General features: G+C 42.2%; 4 protein-coding genes across 5 annotated transcripts; 2 read left to right on the top strand and 2 right to left on the bottom strand.

Moving 5' to 3' along the window:
• Positions 1-44: 44 nt before the first annotated feature.
• nduab (NADH dehydrogenase 1 alpha subcomplex subunit 11) lies at positions 45-2,349 on the bottom strand. The gene is made up of 4 exons (NM_001141184.1): positions 2,262-2,349; positions 1,707-1,799; positions 597-719; positions 45-233 (listed from the first exon to the last, which is right to left on the bottom strand). The coding sequence occupies exons 1-4, from the start codon at positions 2,338-2,340 to the stop codon at positions 121-123; spliced, it is 408 nt and encodes a 135-aa protein (NP_001134656.1). The 5' UTR covers positions 2,341-2,349; the 3' UTR covers positions 45-120.
• Positions 2,350-2,602: 253 nt separating this feature from the next.
• LOC106573562 (vimentin-type intermediate filament-associated coiled-coil protein) lies at positions 2,603-5,158 on the top strand. The gene is made up of 2 exons (XM_014148707.2): positions 2,603-3,241; positions 3,394-5,158. The coding sequence occupies exons 1-2, from the start codon at positions 3,051-3,053 to the stop codon at positions 3,740-3,742; spliced, it is 540 nt and encodes a 179-aa protein (XP_014004182.1). The 5' UTR covers positions 2,603-3,050; the 3' UTR covers positions 3,743-5,158.
• Positions 5,159-5,552: 394 nt separating this feature from the next.
• On the bottom strand, positions 5,553-7,714 carry larp6b (La ribonucleoprotein 6, translational regulator b). Its single transcript, XM_014148703.2, has 4 exons — positions 7,636-7,714; positions 7,376-7,500; positions 6,909-7,125; positions 5,553-6,783 (listed from the first exon to the last, which is right to left on the bottom strand). Exons 1-4 carry the CDS (start codon positions 7,684-7,686, stop codon positions 5,671-5,673), a joined length of 1,506 nt encoding a protein of 501 aa, XP_014004178.2. The 5' UTR covers positions 7,687-7,714; the 3' UTR covers positions 5,553-5,670.
• A 264-nt stretch (positions 7,715-7,978) lies between these two features.
• On the top strand, positions 7,979-12,978 carry LOC106573561 (uncharacterized). 2 transcript variants are annotated; one of them, XR_001321368.2, is made up of 5 exons: positions 7,979-8,065; positions 9,241-9,589; positions 9,763-10,999; positions 11,889-12,083; positions 12,220-12,978. XR_001321368.2 is itself a non-coding variant. In XM_014148704.2 (4 exons), the coding sequence occupies exon 3, from the start codon at positions 11,072-11,074 to the stop codon at positions 12,065-12,067; it is 996 nt and encodes a 331-aa protein (XP_014004179.2). In that variant the 5' UTR covers positions 7,979-8,065; positions 9,241-9,589; positions 9,763-11,071; the 3' UTR covers positions 12,068-12,083; positions 12,220-12,975. The 2 variants fall into 2 exon arrangements, 1 of the variants encoding a protein (XP_014004179.2); XM_014148704.2 differs by having other exon boundaries at positions 9,763-12,083; positions 12,220-12,975.
• The last annotated feature ends 4,559 nt before the right edge of the window (positions 12,979-17,537 follow it).

Here is a 17,537-nt window from a genome sequence, read left to right as displayed (position 1 = left end):
TGTGGCTAAAGCAGGGAGGTGCAGGACACAGACTGTCGTAGACACTCTTTTACACAACTTTATTCAAGAAATATTTAATATACATGTCAATATATATATATAGTCTCCCCCTTGGGCTGTTTACATCCTGGGTGGTCCCGCTAATCTCCAGCCCTCCATCTTGCCCACCTTGGTGAACATGGCCAGTGTCCCCAGCCCAATACACGCCGTCGTGCCTGTCATTGCACTGTGAGCTGTGTATCATAGAGAAAAAAATACATGTTATTAGTGGAAAAGAAAGAGGATAATCTCTGATGCCCCTCTGTATCTCAAGCAAACATCATCTGGTGATGAGAAGATGTTCACTGCCCTACAAAGTTCTTATAGCGCTTGATAGATAACAGCAATATATGGTAACTATGTGGGATGTTAACAAGGGCAGAAGGGAAAATACCACTTTTTAGAATTAAACTCCGGAAGAAAATGCTTTGAAACGGAGGAGGTTCCACCCAAACTTATCCAATAAGAATGCTCATTTTATTTATCCGTTTCAAAACGTTTGTTCCTACTGCATGTAACCCAAATCTTCAGCATACTATGTAATATAGCCTACTCACTACGAGCTCCAAGAAAGACTCCTGATGCACAGCCTCCGAGGAAATAGTTCACCGGATCATCAGGAGCATCCCGGGCCTGTGCAGCTAGACAAGTGGTCATTCCAAAGATCGCCCCCAAGGCAGCTGTCATGGAAGGAAAGATAAAACCAATTAAGGCCTGGATTCAATCAGATAAAGCATTAGGCCTAACCGGCGATAGTCGACATACGCATAACTGATGTTTTGGCAGTGTAACTGCGTTGGAGCTGTCAAATCGGTGAGCAGCTGTACTTGATCATTTTCACAAAGCCACACCTGTCCCGTTCAGAAGAAGAAAGTGTAGGCTATATAAAATGTAATGACTCTCAAATTGAAAATCATTAAATAATGAGGATTTCTATCAGCCTAATCGAGGTGTAAATTACATCTCACATTCCACTGTTTTAACGTGTAAACAAGGCTGCATGGGATCTCTCGCAATGCAACTCCATGCAGCTAATAGCAATGTTCGCTTTAGGTATAATGACAGGTGTCGCTTGTGGATTTGACAGCTCTAACGCAATTACACTCTGACACTGCCAAAACAACCGCTATGTTGTTGATGGCTAAAGTGAATATGATTGAATAGAGCCCTAAATTAACATATACTGGCATAAACCCACCTTAACTGTATGTTTGTTTACAACTCCTTATGACAAACATCTGATCACCCCCCAAAAAATCTGATCACCATTGAAACACTAAGATCAAACGGACACTTTGACCATCACTCAAACGAGGCAACTGTAGAGACTCCGTGTTTATTAGGTAAATTTCAGCATTGTGACCTGGGCCCATATCCACAAAGCTGAGTGCTGATCTAGGATCAGTTTGGCATTTTAGACCATACTAAATAAGATTATATGGACAGACCCTAGATCAGCAGTCCAACTGAGATGCTTTGTGGATACGGCCCTTGGACTAAATCTTCTTGACAAATGTAGTGTACTGATCTGAGATAACATTCTAGCCTGAACACTGTTGGCTACTGGTCTAGGAGGTGTAACTAGGTATTTAAGTGTAAGATTGGATACCTTCATGGCGGTAAGCCAGGTGATTATTATCAGTGTATGAGATTAAAGACATGCATACCCATGGTTACTGTGCCATTTGTGGCTCTCTGAACAGCTTGGATTGCGGAATCAGGCTGGAATGCCACAATGTGATAGGCTGAACCCACCAACCCTGTGTGTAAAAAAAAAAATATATATATATATCAATACAAAAATAGGATGTTAGAATACTGTGCATTGGGTTAACTAGCTAGCTACCTACTTGACAAGTATTTTGTCTTTCAAAGTCACAAGAATGTTAGCTATGATTAACTTGCTAGCTAACTGGTAAACATCATTCAAAATCCATAGTTTAATTTACTGCCTTAGCTGTACTGCCCGACAGCAACTGCTGGCTAAACAACTAACTAACCGAACAACGTTAGCTGACGTTACATTTGTTGAAAACAACACATTGCTTACTAGTACAGTAAGCTAACACTAGTTAGTTAGAATGACAGTCAACTATGCTATGGCTAGTTAGCTTCGCAGCTAGCTAACGTTAACCGGTTATGGGGTCTAGTGTTACTTTACTGCTCTTTACCGCCAAATAGCTAATTTCCACAAAGGCTTTCTTTGTGTTAGATTTAGATACCTAGAGCTGTGCCCAATTTGGTGGTGATCCATGTTTTCTCGATACAATCTTTCCCCTCTTGCAGATCCCAATAACCCATTTTGGATTTCACATGAAGGACACAGACATTGGGGAAATATCGCGAGATGGGGGGGGGGGGGAGACGACACTTGAAATATTGGAAAACTTTATTGATAAACATGTATTAGCTAAACAAACATCTTCTGAAAAGTATTTTGTTGACTTTTTTATTTTAAAAAACAATTACTTTTTAAATGTGTTATTAGCTACATATAAAACAATATCACACAGTGACAACTTTTCAACATTGTATGTAAAGCTGTCAACACTACTGTTTCCGGGGCGGAGTTTAATCCACAGGTTACAAAGAGAATCAGTTTCAAAGTTCATTCAAGTTATCTAGCCTTTTATTTCAAAACAGTGCAGATAACGCACGAGTATATAGCTCGAGGCATGTTGTTCGTAATGAATCAATTCAATTATATATAGATGCATTACTTATGAGTTCGGAGCTTAGAATCTCGTAGGATGACGTGTCGGTAGCTGGTTAGCATAACATAATCAATACTTTTTTTCTGGGCACGGAACAATATTTTTTGGTTCAGTTGTTTAACAAGGAACAAACGCTGAAGAAGGTGCAGGCATGGCAGGAAGAGTAAACACCAGCCCTCCGGTGAAATGCTTGTTCACGAGATTTCAAGTGATCATTCATTGCTCTTTTCGTTAATCAATCTTCTACGGCGAGCTATTGTAACTTGACTTTAGGTCGTACCATATTCCTCATGTGACATGTCCTCGCCATCACCAGTCCAAATTCGGGAGGCGAACGCACACCTGGTCGCTGTGCACAGGCGGGTAGCAGAGCTGGAACAGTGGCTCGAGGCAGCAGAGAACACCGTGAGGGAGCAAGCAGAGAGTCTCATCAGGAAGGACGAGCAACTGAGGGCTGCTACCCAGGAGATCGCCGAGGCCAAGGATAAGTACGTGATTGAGGTCTTGTCTCTTCGAGGCATTGCCAAAGCTCCCGTTTAATGTCCCCAACCATTGTTATTTAATATGTGCATTGTGCGCGCGAGACTGCAGAAGGGTGTGCTTAAAGGTTATCAATCATGTCTCATTTCTTTTTTTCTAGAGAGATTCACTACCTCCACGAGAAGCTGTGCAAGTCAGAAGAGACCATCCAGAGGTTTCAGAACATGGTCAAGGAGAAGGATGCTATGATAGGACAGTTGCAACATCGCTGCCAGCTCCTGGACAACATCTGCAAGAGCAGGCCTTTACTAGACAGTATGCTGTCCCATATGGCTGAGGCAGAAAGACTTGGGCCAGTTGTGGGGATGGGTGAACCCACTGCCAATACGTCTGACGGGGAGTCAAACTGCAGTCCCAACCGCATCTCTAACCACAAAGACTTCTCCCTCAGTGAGGATGACATGGATGACCAGGAGCTGGATGAGATAGTGTTTGGAACAACGGTATAGTAAAAGGCCCCTGAGAAGAGTTACATAGGTTAGAGGTGAAAAGGTTCTAGAAGAGGATAGTACTTGAGGTAGAGGCATGAGTAATTTCAAAACATCATGCATGTCGTTACTTTTTTTTATGCTCCAAGTAGTTCTGTATGTTAAGCAGATGACTTACAACTTAACATCTTACATGAATGTGGGGGAACTGCTTGACACGTTATGAAGCCTTTGATGTAACCAAATGGAGAGACACTAATCTGCCTTGATTCCATGTCTTAACCAGACGATAACCAGATGTCTATACGTTTCACATCTGTTACTGTTTTAACTGCTATATTTTTATACTGTAATATCAAATATTTGGAAATAGTGTAAACAGGACCTCTATGGTCAGTATTCAGTGGGTCAAAGTTCATTAAGTACATCTGCAGCACCTGCAAGGTTAGGTTCCAATCCATTCCATGCTTTGTATATGTAGTATACACTTTTTAATATTATTTTTTTTTAAAGTGACAATTCAGTTTAAAGTGTTTTCTTTTCAGGGATTGTAGTTACTCCCTTGTAAACATGACATTTAATGGTGAATATAAGACATACAGTAGCCTCTTACTGGCATCAATATTTGCTTCAGTGAAGCAAGTCTATGCAACGTTTGCTTCATTCTTACATTACATAAGCTGCTACATAGATGTCACATTCCAGTAGGGTCAGAATCAAAGTGGTTATTTTTTTCATAATGGAAGGAAAGTTCCAATGATTGCCTTTAAGGTTATTATAGGTGGTGGATGGTTGTCAAACTGTTGCTGAAAAACGGCAAGTATGAGAACAAAGGTAAATTGACATAAATACATCCCAAGATTTAGACCCATTGGTTGAGAGGAAGGTGGTAAGAGTGAGCCCATAGGTTAAATGGCAAGCGTGAGGAAGGTGCATTATTGTGCCACGCTTATAGGCTAAATAGGTGAATGACATTCCGCACGTGGCTAATGGGAAGGAGATGAAACAAGATGCTATGCTGTTTTTCTATTCTACGGGCATAGAATACAAAGTGAATTATGTTTAAACAAGCAGATCAGCCTTCCTGATTGAAACTTGTATTAAATCTACAAATGTAGTTTATCATGACATCACAACCATGCCTTGTACTCTTTTTATATTGTACAGTTTTGCTTAATCATTATAGAAGCAATATAGTGTTGGCTTAAATCATCAGGTGACTAAAAGTATGTTGTCTGCTTTTTCTTTCAGTACAACTGCATGATTGTGCTGCTTAAACTGTTCCGTTTGTGATCACTGTACCTTTAGCATGGGGACAGTTGCATATTGCCTCTGAACTGTAAAATGTGTTGCTCACTCTGTTCATGTTACGGTCATAGTCAATGAAGAATGCTTTAACAGGGCAGTCTGCTACATGAATAAATTATTCATACACCATTTACTTGGAAAAATAACTTGGCAGTGTGAGAAAACAAAACAATCTTTGTAGAACATACCCCACTAGAAGACATGCAGGCACAGGGAATGGTGCCTGACAGACTACGGTGGCCATTGCCCCTGTGGGACTTGACACATTATCATGATGGAGATGCATACATTAGAAGTTATGCTAGGAAAGTTCAGATAACTACTAAAGACATGCTGTTGAGGTAGGAATGAAACCATGTTTTACCCCAGAATAGTAATGTACTGAGATATCATTGCATATTCTGAATAATTTGTCCATACTGGGCATAAAGGGAAATAACAAAGAACTGTTGAAAGTACATTGTAATCTTTATTAATCAATACAAAATAACATTTTCATAAGTTTGACCAATGTGATCCCCCCCCCCCCTTTCATTTAGATAAACATTGAGACAATCAAAAGTAATTGTGGACACCATGGTGGTTACATTAAGAGCAAATCCTTCCTTGCTTTGGGCAGAGGTAATTTTGGCCAGGCTTTATCATTGCTGCACTACCAGCTTCCCCCTGCCAATGCAGTTGTAGAAGCCTTTAGTGCCATCAGGGCCAAGCGGCTGGCGCAGCACATCCACCACGCCCAGTGGCCTCTTGGGCAGGCCAGGCGAGAGGGGCCCACCTTTGTCAGGAAAAAATGCCTGGGCGGCAGTCTTCCGACGCTGGACCCAGGGGCTCCCCACAAAGCCCAAACTTTCCTGGGAATAGTCCCCAGAGCACTTGCTCCTGTTGCCAAAGCTTCCATTGCCACTGGATATAGGGCTGCTGCTGATCTCTGGAGCGGCCAGCGGGGACGGAGTGTGGCCACTGGGGAACAGCTTGCGGGGCAGGAGGGGGCTCCCCACAGGGCTACAAACTGGGTTCTTGTAGGGGTCTGAGCGGAAGGAGGACACCCGGGGGATGGCCAGGGGGCTGCCGTACAGAGCCTGAGGTCGTGTGACCCTGCGGTTGGGCCTGGGCGAGGCGGGGGCGAAATCAGACTCAGACGAGCTGTAGAGGGCAGAGTCCTCCAGGGAGTAGCCCGGGTATCGCCTGCCCTTGCGGTTGGGCTTCCTCGAGCACACACTCTCGATGCCGTCCTCAGACTCTTCCTCTGTGCGGTCCTGGCTGCCCCTTGGCTTCCTGTTGCCCCTGCTGCCTAGGAGTACCACACGTACCGCCCTGTTCCCCTGTAGCTGCTCCTCAGCCTGCAGGGCCTCATAGGCCCTCCGTGCCCCCTCCAGGTACTCATACTCCACCACGGCACACACCTTACGCCCCAGCTCCATGTGTTTCTTTGCATACCTCTTGAGCTCGGCAGGGATCTCCTTCCCTGGGCGCAGGATGCGGAGGGACGTGATGGTGCCGTGGCAGCCAAATAGTCTCATGGCTGTCTCCATCAGACCCTGCTGCTCCACCCCCGGGGCTACGCTCTCTTCATCGTTGTCCTCTCCTCCCAGGAGGTTCCAGGCCAGCAGCAGCTTGCTGGTGGGGACACACAGTAGCCAGTCGGGCACTGGGTCCCGCCGTCGCACCTTGGTTCCCTCCTCATTGACTTCCAGCTGCTGAGTGGTGCGAGCCGCAGCCAGAGTGGTTCGCCAGTCACGTGTGAGCTCCCTGATCTACGACGCAGAATGTTTAGGTTAGTAATTTTCAAAGGTTATACTTGTTACCAAAAGACATGTCAGTGCAGGCCAAAGTGGTGAACAGGGTAGTTTTCAATAACAAAGTAATCTATAAATCCTACCTTTTTGAATGAAGTTAGTAACTTCACACTGACGTAGCCCTTCTTGTTCCTCTGAACATGTTTCAGTAAAAAGGCATCTTCAGACAGGCTCTCATTGGTAAGATAGTTTTCTAGCCGAGCTGCAATTTTCTGTTTCAGGTCTGCAACAGGGGTACTCCAGCCTTCATCCTGAATACAGTCCTCTTCTTCAAACACATCAGTCAACTCTGTGGAGCTTCTGCAGAACCATTGATATCAACATTCAAAAGTTGATAAACATTGTGTATTTTGACATTTTCAGTAAACCTCGGATGAGGTGTTGAATGCACATGCTACACTTGAACAAGAAAATAACAGCCTATATTTCTGATCATGTTTTTATAATGACCAAACTGGTCCCTGTAAGTCTGAACAATTCATTTTAGAACATGACACATTTAAATTGATTATCAGATATTACAGTAATCATCTCGAACATGGGCTCTTACCCATCCAAACTATCATATGTTCTGTCCTCCGTGTATGACCCAAGCCGCTTTGAATCTGGGGACAGCTGATACATTTGCAAGCCACATCGGAAGACGTCTGCAGTTGGTGAAGACATGCTGTGAGACTGAAACGAATTTTTATATCGATAAACTCAGATGATTTGTAGCCTACATGTGTGTTGAGCATGTTCGTAGTTTACTTTATATGTAACCATTACCTGAAGTTACAAAGCAAAAGTATTCACTTTAAATTAGCCTACCTGATATCCTCTGCCCGACGTTTCCCCAGTCTCCACCGCACATGTTGACATGGAATATTTTTAGAAATTCTAATTTCTGGTGTCACTTACGTCACAATTGAGAGAACTTGACCATTGGATACTGACATGTTTGATGGATGCAATCAAGGAAAATCAGGTGTTTACATTTGGTATTATATACCGTTGTGTGAGCAGTTTTCCCTTGTTTTTGAAGGCCACACATTCAGGCCTAAATCGAATCTTCATATAAGTGTTGTTCACGGTACTTTATCTGTGTCACTGTTTAGACAGGCAGCCCAATTCTGATATTTTTTCCGCTATTTGGTCTTTTGACCAATCACATCAGTTCTTTTTCAGAGCTGATCTAATTGGTATGGAGCCTCTTAGGCGTCATTGTAGAGAGAGAAAAAACTGAGATCAATTAAAACAGGTAAACGATTTATAATTGCTTATGTAGCTAGCTGACAGTAACGCTTCGATCACACCGACAGCGACATTGCATTTTGGTACACCACAATTACATTCAATTCCAATGAAACGCTGCGTTTGCCTTGTAGCATGGCGTTTGATGTGTGCATAAATTGGATTTATCAAACGTATGCGGCTTGACAGAAATGGTAGCAGAAGGTGACGCTTCGAACACCGACAGCATCATTGCACAGCATCATCTGGATGTGTATGCAACAACAGTTCAATATTCACCTTCTGCTACCATTTCTGTCAATCGATAAATCCAATGTATGCACCACACTGCAACTGACTGCAACACATGCATGACAAAAAGCAAACTCAACCAAACAATGGCTAAATTAGGAAGTAGGCTACAAGAAGTTCTAGCCATGGGGAGTTGAGACAGCAGCCGACATTCAGTAATGCTGAATGGACAGCGCTTTACGTGCGCAGTGACTCCGCTCATTGGACAAGTATAGGGCAGGTTTCCCAAACTCGGTCCTGGGTTCCCCCCTGGGTGCACGTTTTAGTTTTTTGCCCTAGCACTACACAGCTGATTAAAATATTAAACTCATCATGCTTTGATTATTTGAATCAGTTGTGAAGTGCTAGGGCAAAAACCAAAATGTGCACTCAGGGTGGGCCCCAGGACTGAGTTCGGGAAACCCTGGTATAGCAGATCAACTCAGTGGTGCTGATAGGACAGTGCTGCTGCCTAGCCAGATGTATGTAATTCTCCCGTTTGTGGGCAGTGGGATAGTTGGGGCACAGTTTCTCACACATCGCTGTGTTTGTGACATCCATTTTTGGACTTATCGATTAATGAGAGAGAGATGGATTCTTTAAGAATATAACTTATAAATGCCTCATGAGCTTAGTTCAACTGTCACATCCTATCAGAACCCAAAATATAAACTTGTTTTAATTTTGATATCATGGATGGTCAGTCCTTGCATCCATAGCTCTGTGTATGAATTTGAGTGGTTACATTTCTCCAGGCCCATTCCTCAGCTTTTTATTATTTCAGTTATGGATTCTTGCTTTAATTGAGCTATCTATGTATTACATCGAAATTTATTCAGCCAACCACTATAACCAGCTATCAAATAAAGTTACTTGCTCAAAGCTGTAACTATTTTCCTCCTTTGTTTTCAGATTGACTGCAGTGCCGTCGAGGGCATGACGGATGCCCAACTCACACAATACGTGCCCAGATTTGGTGATCTTAAGGCAGTACTGCAAAAGAGAAGTGGCCGCTCTCCAGGGATCAAGTGTATCCAAAGCTGCAGAGAGGGATATAGAACATTTTAAACACTGAAAGAAAAGTAATGAGAAATCAGCAAAACTTTGGAAATGCCAACGATTAGAAAACAGAATGTACTTTCCAAATTGTATGGCTGGAACAAGTTGGTGTCAACTCATTCTACAAAGTCACAGATAAAGAAAGGTGGTGAGACGACAATAAAAGGCAGCAAAGACGGTTACAATGGCAGAGCTGTTGGAGGTCAGTAAGGCACTTTCTTTCAAAATAGAAAAAGCAAACTAGGGCATGTTAATGATTTTTGAATTCACCATGCGAGACTTTACTGAGGAAGACCTAGACCCATCTACTACATTGGTCGAACAATACGAACTCAGAAAAGTCTTAAAATGTTTAAAACTTTTCTATCTTTCCAGCAACAACAAAAAACTGTGCGGCAGATGAAAGTCTCAAGGCAGCTGCCTCTATCTCCACAGAGAAGAATAACAGAACCATGTACAACAGAATCACCAACGTTTTCTCATCTGACGACAAAAGCCTGGAATTGGAGGAAATCAGCACAAGGGACATTACCATCCGCTGCAAAGAAAGCCTGGAATCGGAGGAAATTGACACAGAGGACAATCCCATCGGCCTTCAAGCTTACCACTCCCTCCACTCACCTGGCCAGGAAGATGACAGAACAAAAACATTTGCATCTGCTATAAACAGACAGGAGGCTCTTGATACCCCCTCACAACCAATGGTTGAAATATCAGGTTTGAGTGACAAAATACTGGGTGTATCAATATCAATGGACAAAGAAATTCAAGTGGGATATGCTTTTTTTAGATGAGTGCTTTGCTTGATGATGCGCTTCCAATTGACGTTATGTTATTTTCAAAGCCGAGGCCTATCCCCACCCCGCAAAGGATACCCAGAATCAGAATTCGTAGAGGAAATGTGTTCCAAGACCTGAATGCTGCCATTCAAGATGGGAGTGTTTCTGAAGACACCATTTTAGAGAGAAATGATTCTACCCAATGGCACCACAGAGAAAGGTGAGGCCCATGGTGGAGTGCTGAGGGACGCCTTAAGTGAATACTGGGAAACATTCATGAGGAAGTGCACAAGTGGGACCATGAAAATTCCCATGACATGAAGGACTCATGGGAAATTGTTGCAAAAGTGATGATCCTTGGCTATAACATGGTAGGCTACTTCCCTTTAGCGTTGGCCAAGCCATTTCTGCAACACTGTCTTGGAGAACAGATCAAATCTGAAGACTTCTTGGCAACATTTTTGGAGTCTATACCAAGTGAGGAAAAGGTAATCGTCGAACAGTCAATCCAAGATTGCTCGTCAGTTGCTGGGAGCACATGATGTCAAGATTCTGATCAATGAGATGAACTGGCAGAAGATGCTACTTGAAGTCACCCACAAAGAAATCATATCCTGCCTACATTGCTGAGTGCTGGAACAGCGTACTGAAAAGGTTGAAACTGCATCTTGGGGGTTTTGACTAGGTTCTCGGGAGCCTCGTGCCAGAGTTGCTGCAGCTGTTAAACACGATACCTTAATCAAGAGGGAACAAACGATCATGGATTTTTTAAAAGAAGTACATCCATAACTGCTCAACTAACTGCCTAAAGCAATTTCTCAGATTTTGCACAGGTAATATCAATGTTGAACAATGATAATTAAGTAGCCCACCACCTAGCGTGTGTTTTGTTTGATATTGCTTCTATGGAGGTTAAATGCAAATGTAATTTACTGTTTCTCTGTTATGTCTTACTTTCTTATACAAGTGCAGATGTCCTTGTGTCTTTATACAGGTGCAGATGTCCTTGTGTCTTTATACAGGTGCAGATGTCCTTGTGTCTTTATACAGGTGCAGATGTCCTTGTGTCTTTATACAGGTGCAGATGTCCTTGTGTCTTTAAACAGGTGCAGATGTCCTTGTGTCTTTATACAGGTGCAGATGTCCTTGTGTCTTTATACAGGTGCAGATGTCCTTGTGTCTTTATACAGGTGCAGATGTCCTTGTGTCTTTATACAGGTGCAGATGTCCTTGTGTCTTTATACAGGTGCAGATGTCCTTGTGTCTTTATACAGGTGCGGATGTCCTTGTGTCTTTATACAGGTGCAGATGTCCTTGTGTCTTTATACAGGTGCAGATGTCCTTGTGTCTTTATACAGGTGCGGATGTCCTTGTGTCTTTATACAGGTGCAGATGTCCTTGTGTCTTTATACAGGTGCAGATGTCCTTGTGTCTTTATACAGGTGCAGATGTCCTTGTGTCTTTATACAGGTGCAGATGTCCTTGTGTCTTTATACAGGTGCAGATGTCCTTGTGTCTTTATACAGGTGCGGATGTCCTTGTGTCTTTATACAGGTGCGGATGTCCTTGTGTCTTTATACAGGTGCGGATGTCCTTGTGTCTTTATACAGGTGCGGATGTCCTTGTGTCTTTATACAGGTGCGGATGTCCTTGTGTCTTTATACAGGTGCGGATGTCCTTGTGTCTTTATACAGGTGCAGATGTCCTTGTGTCTTTATACAGGTGCCGATGTCATTGTGTCTTCACCCATTCACATCTACTTTGTTGAGCCCAAGAGTGACTTTGTGAGAAGCCCCAATCACACACCTGCGGATGTGTTTTGGAGATCCCCCAACACCTACACATCATACCTTGAGATGCCAGAGGAATTCACCCAGGTCCTGGATTCCAAGTGTGGGTGATGGACATCATTTAAATGTAAGTGAAACATTTTCTCACACACACACACAATGAACTTTCTCAAATCAATCATATAGCATTAGTAGTTGAATTGTCAAAAGTTACCAGGGAGGATGATGGTTGCGGTATAAATGTATCTGTCTTGTTTCACCAGGCTACCTGACCCAATTATGTTGACAACACATTCAACAACTACATTCACAATGTTATGTTTTACCCTGTCTTACTTTCTTCAACTGGCGCACATGTCCTTGTGTTGAAACTAAGAGTAACTTTGGAAGAAGCCCCCAAGACTGCTGAAGAACACACACATGCTGTACACAATGCCATTGTCCCCATCCTTGACTTTTCTTTAAAACACACTGACATTGTTACAATTTCTAAATCACAAAACAAGCATTTGTATTTATTATGGATCCCCAAGACAGCAGCTACTCTTCCTGGGGTCCGGCAAAATTAAGGCAGAATTTGTTATAAGCAGTTTTTGGGAGTATGTTTTTTCCTCCCTGCCCCTTCATCCAACAAGTTGCTTGTCCATCAAAAGTACACCTAAACAATATCAAAACTATTTTCAAATAATAATAATAATAATATTAAATTGAGAATACTCTGATGGGTGACTTATCGATTGTGACTGAAAAGGCTGAAGATCAGTGTGTAATTTCGGTCTGGAGCATCTTCTGTCTTAGTTTTCTTAACAAAAATGTAACTTTTTTTTTTCAAATCATAATTTCAAATTGCATACAGCCCAGATGTTTAGATTTTTATAGACCATCTGAAAGACGAGCTGCATCTATGTTTGCCAAACAACTACCAATAATTAGCGTAAGGACTCGGTTTTCACTTATATTTTTTACAGACGTGTTTCCACAGTGCGCACTCGTCCCATCCTACTTTGTAAAAACTCCATGTGTTTGAGTCCAAAGTTTGTTCATGTGTTTACATGTTCATGAAATAAAAGGATCATTGATAACAAAAGTCAATATTGCTTATATTTTGTCTGAAAATGTAAACGTATACTGTTACTTAAAGGCACAATTCCTATCCATTGATTCTCAAATAATATTACTGGTAAATACCTAGTATATTTCTGAGTGGTAGAGGGAGAATTAAATAGGCCTACAGTCTCAGTCATGCATACCACCATGGACTCTCAGGGGTTTAAAAGTACTAACAGCTCTTCCCTTAGTGTGAGGTAGAGGTCAAGGATCATGTATGCATCTGCAGGAACAGCTAGATTGTTCTCTGCCATGGTGTAGGAGCACAAGGTATACACATCCTCACCACAAGCTGTCATGACGGTGGACACGATGGTCCTCACAGCTGGTTATGTCCTCTTGTGACACACCACACAAGTGTGTGTGTGTGTGTGTCATACAACTCTGGAACTGTGTACGTGACATCAGGCCGAAAATGGGGGGACATTCTCATTCTTTGGGGGGTGGATCAGGTGTTCCAGGTCTCTTTTGTAGCATCCAATAAATCCTGTAGAGGTGGAAATGTTATTATAAAGGTACCATGAACATAAAAAGCCCTACAAGTGCCAAAATATGGAAAAAATATAGGTATTTTACCATAATTTGGGACTACCAGTAGCCTATCCTACATGTTTTTCAAAGCCCTTGTCGAGTTTGGGGCTCAGAAGTTTGTGTATTAGGCTTAGTGGCCTGCCATGGGAGAAGCCCCATGAACTCCAAGATGTGCCCATTAAAACAGCACACAGGTATTGATTCAGGACCATGAACAGTGGCACAAATCAGCGCCAAATAAACATAGGAGCGCTACCTCTGAGATTTCAGCACCACCAGTTGCTGGACAGCAACGCAAAAAAATATAATTTTAATGGTTGTGTACACATAATTGCAAATGTTATCGCAGGTGCAGAAAAAAAGCTTGTTTTTAGCTCCAACGGCGCAGTAATGCATAGCAATACACACATCCTAAAAATAAATTAATTAAAGGGGCAACACGGCCACTCAACTCAGAGCTCATGACAAAATTCAAAACCTGTGGCTCGTTGGGATTGGCATAGTGTGTTGGCATGTGGAAGGCCTCATAGGAGAGAGACTGCTATGTTTCCGATGACATTGTTCCCATTCCACTGAACTTTAGAATTGTAAAATAGTGAATACGCGTAAAGATTATTGAACTATTGCTCCAGATTTTTTTGATTTCCGCTACAGGCCATAGAGAATACACTGATCGGCATATGACTGATACACCGGGGGGGTCTATTGATTGAAGTTGGACGCTTGTCTGCTCCTAACAGCATGCAATTCAATTGCAATTAGATATGGGAAATCATAGGGAAATAAAACATTCTGTTACATTCTGTCCTTGTTTTCAGAAACACTACAAAATATGCTTGTGATTGCAGTATTGGTGAGGTACATGGACAAGGAAGAAGAACGTTTATAGGCAAGTGCAGTACAGTGTGGCAGGTACCTGTACCAAGCCCAGGAAGCAGAACAGCATAAGGTTCTTGTCCAAGAAGTCTGTTGAAATCACCTGAATCTTTCAGTCTATGGAGGTGCTCAAGCCAAAAATCAACACACTTTAGGCAGAAACCCCCACCAGCTTTCGATTCTCTGATTGCTGGTGGATCAACCGTATAAGATTCTTCTCTCACCCCCAATGGCATCATCATTCTGTCGTAGGTACCGTTGCATGTCCCAGACACGACTGTTCTCCGTCCCCATGTCTGCTCCTACAATGCGGGCACAGCCCCCCACTTCCCCAACCGTATCAAGGAAATAGCCACCAATAACTTTTGGGTCGCTCCTGGTGTTGTATGCATTGAGCCAGAGTATTTTTCTTGAACACGTCGATGGCACCATTACTGCAGATCCCAAATGGCTTCAATTAACAATAGGAATCGGCATGACACAGGAAGTTGGGCCCCTTGGCAACAATGTATGCTTGCCTTGTAAGTCTTCTGCTCCTTCAAATCTCTGTCAGTTGGGAGGAGAGAAAGAGTTAAAGGATGAGGAAAGGGGCATAATTAGGAGATGCTTGATCGGGTGCTGTGGATAGTTCTTTCTGTCACTTGTCCTCGACAGGCATCCAGTCTCAGTCAGGGGTTCAATAACATGGGCCTGGGTTAGTTGGAAGCCCTCTCACCACGTCAAGGTACAGGCCGAGAGAAGGATTTTTAACACCCTACTCTATCTTTGTAGTGCTTGACCTGATGGGGCTTCGATAGGTGTAGCAATATGGTGATGACTCAACCCTGCTGTGTAATGGACTCCGGGACACTTCTGCCATATTACACACACAAATCTAGAACCTCCAGATATGCAAACAATAACTAGAAACCAATGTCCAATTCCATACCAACCTTGGCCTAAAATTTGATTTGGAATTGGACACAAAAGATGAATGACTAGGGAGAAGGGGTTAAGGACCAGTAAGTCTGTAACTGGGCAACTGAACAGTCAATTTCAGTCAATTGAACATTTTACTTGCAATGAATACATTTTAATGTGCAAATGTATACATTTACAGCCAATTCAAACAAGCTTCAAATATTTACCAGAAAACAAATGGAAAAATATACAAATATTTACATGCTTGTAAACGTTACTTGGAATACAAGACAGATACATATGCTATATACTTACAAAAAAACTTAACTTCACAGCCAATGTCTGCTTTTCTTTCAAAAACAAGGACATTTCTAAGTGACCCCAAACTTTTGAACGGTAGTGTATGTGTTGGAATATAGCACACCACACACTCATATGTCCCAAAAATGTTAAGGTGGACTAAAACACAATTCAGGCAGATTATGTTAAAGGTTTTTATTTCAATGAATGAATCAAGACAAAATGTTCGCACTTGATATACAACTTTTAGGGCCGGTTTCACAGACAACGCTTAAGCCTATTCCAAGAGTAAAATGCCTGTTTTGTGCTGTCTTAAAGCGACTTGTACAGACTAGAGTTATCTTAAAATAGTCTAAGATTTATCCTGTTCTGGATTAAACAAAGCTGATTGCAAGAGGGAGGATTAGAGCTACTCTAGGACTAAATTGAAGCTTAAATTAATCCTTCAAAGAGGCAGGTTTAACCTCTGCTTAGTACTGTTTATGAGGGAGCATGGACTAGTTGGAATATCTAAATGAAGACAAACATTCACTACAGAGGCCAGCCAGATGAGTACTTGTGGATAGGAGTAATCCATTAAATTCCTTTGATGAAATAGCTTTGAGACCGCTTTCGTATGTACAAAGAAAATGCATTGGAGATAATCTTTGCTTGAGCCTAGACTTTCCTCTCTGTCTCAAATAGGAAGGCCTTTACCCAATTCTCTCCAAGTTCTGATCACTTTGAGGTTTTTGGCATCTGGAATCTTTCATCGTGAAACAGGGCCATTTGTGAACTGAGAGGTCTTTTACATCAAGTTTCCTGACGCTGCTGGCCAAGCCAACTATAAAGTGCAATTCTATGAATATGGGCACTGATTGGCTGTATAGATGGATGTCATTTTCCCATCAAGTGTACAGGAACCGTAGGAACTGGTCTTCCATCAATGTTCAGGGTGTATCCACTCCTAATTTAGAGTTTTCAAACATTGTTGCCCGTTGGAAAGGTGCAACTCACGATTCAAGGATTTTTCAACTCTTCATTGTGTGCTCAGTTTCAGAGAGGACAACAAAGTGGACTACTAATTGGTGACAGTGGATATGGTCAGAGTAACTTTTTATTTACTCCATACATAAATCCCACAACAGCTGAGCAGCAAAGATACAACCAAGCTCATACCCGCACGAGAGGGATGGTCGAGCGTATGTTTGGAGTACGGAAAAATCGATTCCAGTGTTTACGCAATACACTTCGTTTCAAGCCAAAAAGATGCTGCAAGGTGATCATTGCTACAGCTGTGCTGCACAACTACCTCCTCCAATGGAAGATCAGGTTCAAGCAGATGTGCCCATGGCTGAGGCAGGCAATGACCAACGAGGACTTGCATACAGAGTTGCTTTCACATTGCAGCACTTCAACTAGATGAGATGCATTTAAATATGGAATGTATTCATTATGGCTTTTTTTTGCTTTGATAATGTTTGTTCTGTACAAAATTCAAATAGTGTGCAGAAAAATTAAGTGACTAAACCAAGGCTGGTTTAAAATGTAGTTTGTGGTGATTAAAATACTCATGAATATCCAAATGACAACATTGAAATGTTTTACATATATTGTTCACCATAGCTGGTAATCACAATTGTCTCATTACTATCTTTTTCGGATCATACTTCTCTCTTCCAACTTCATATCCAATTCAACCTGTAGAATTCTCATTTCTATTTCATGTTCTTCCTTCAGATATTTCATTTTATGCTCATGAAATTCTCTGGCTAACTTTTCATGCATGGTCATCTTTTTTGTTCTCTGCTGAAAGGTGGTGGCAGCATCTCTCAGGGATGCTATAGCAGATGTGGAGGGTACACACTCACTGTGCACTGGCTCTTCC

This window comes from Salmo salar, chromosome ssa16, assembly GCF_905237065.1.
Source record: "Salmo salar chromosome ssa16, Ssal_v3.1, whole genome shotgun sequence".
NCBI classification, from domain to species: Eukaryota; Metazoa; Chordata; class Actinopteri; order Salmoniformes; family Salmonidae; genus Salmo; species Salmo salar.
This window is presented reverse-complemented; position numbering and strand designations above follow the sequence as displayed.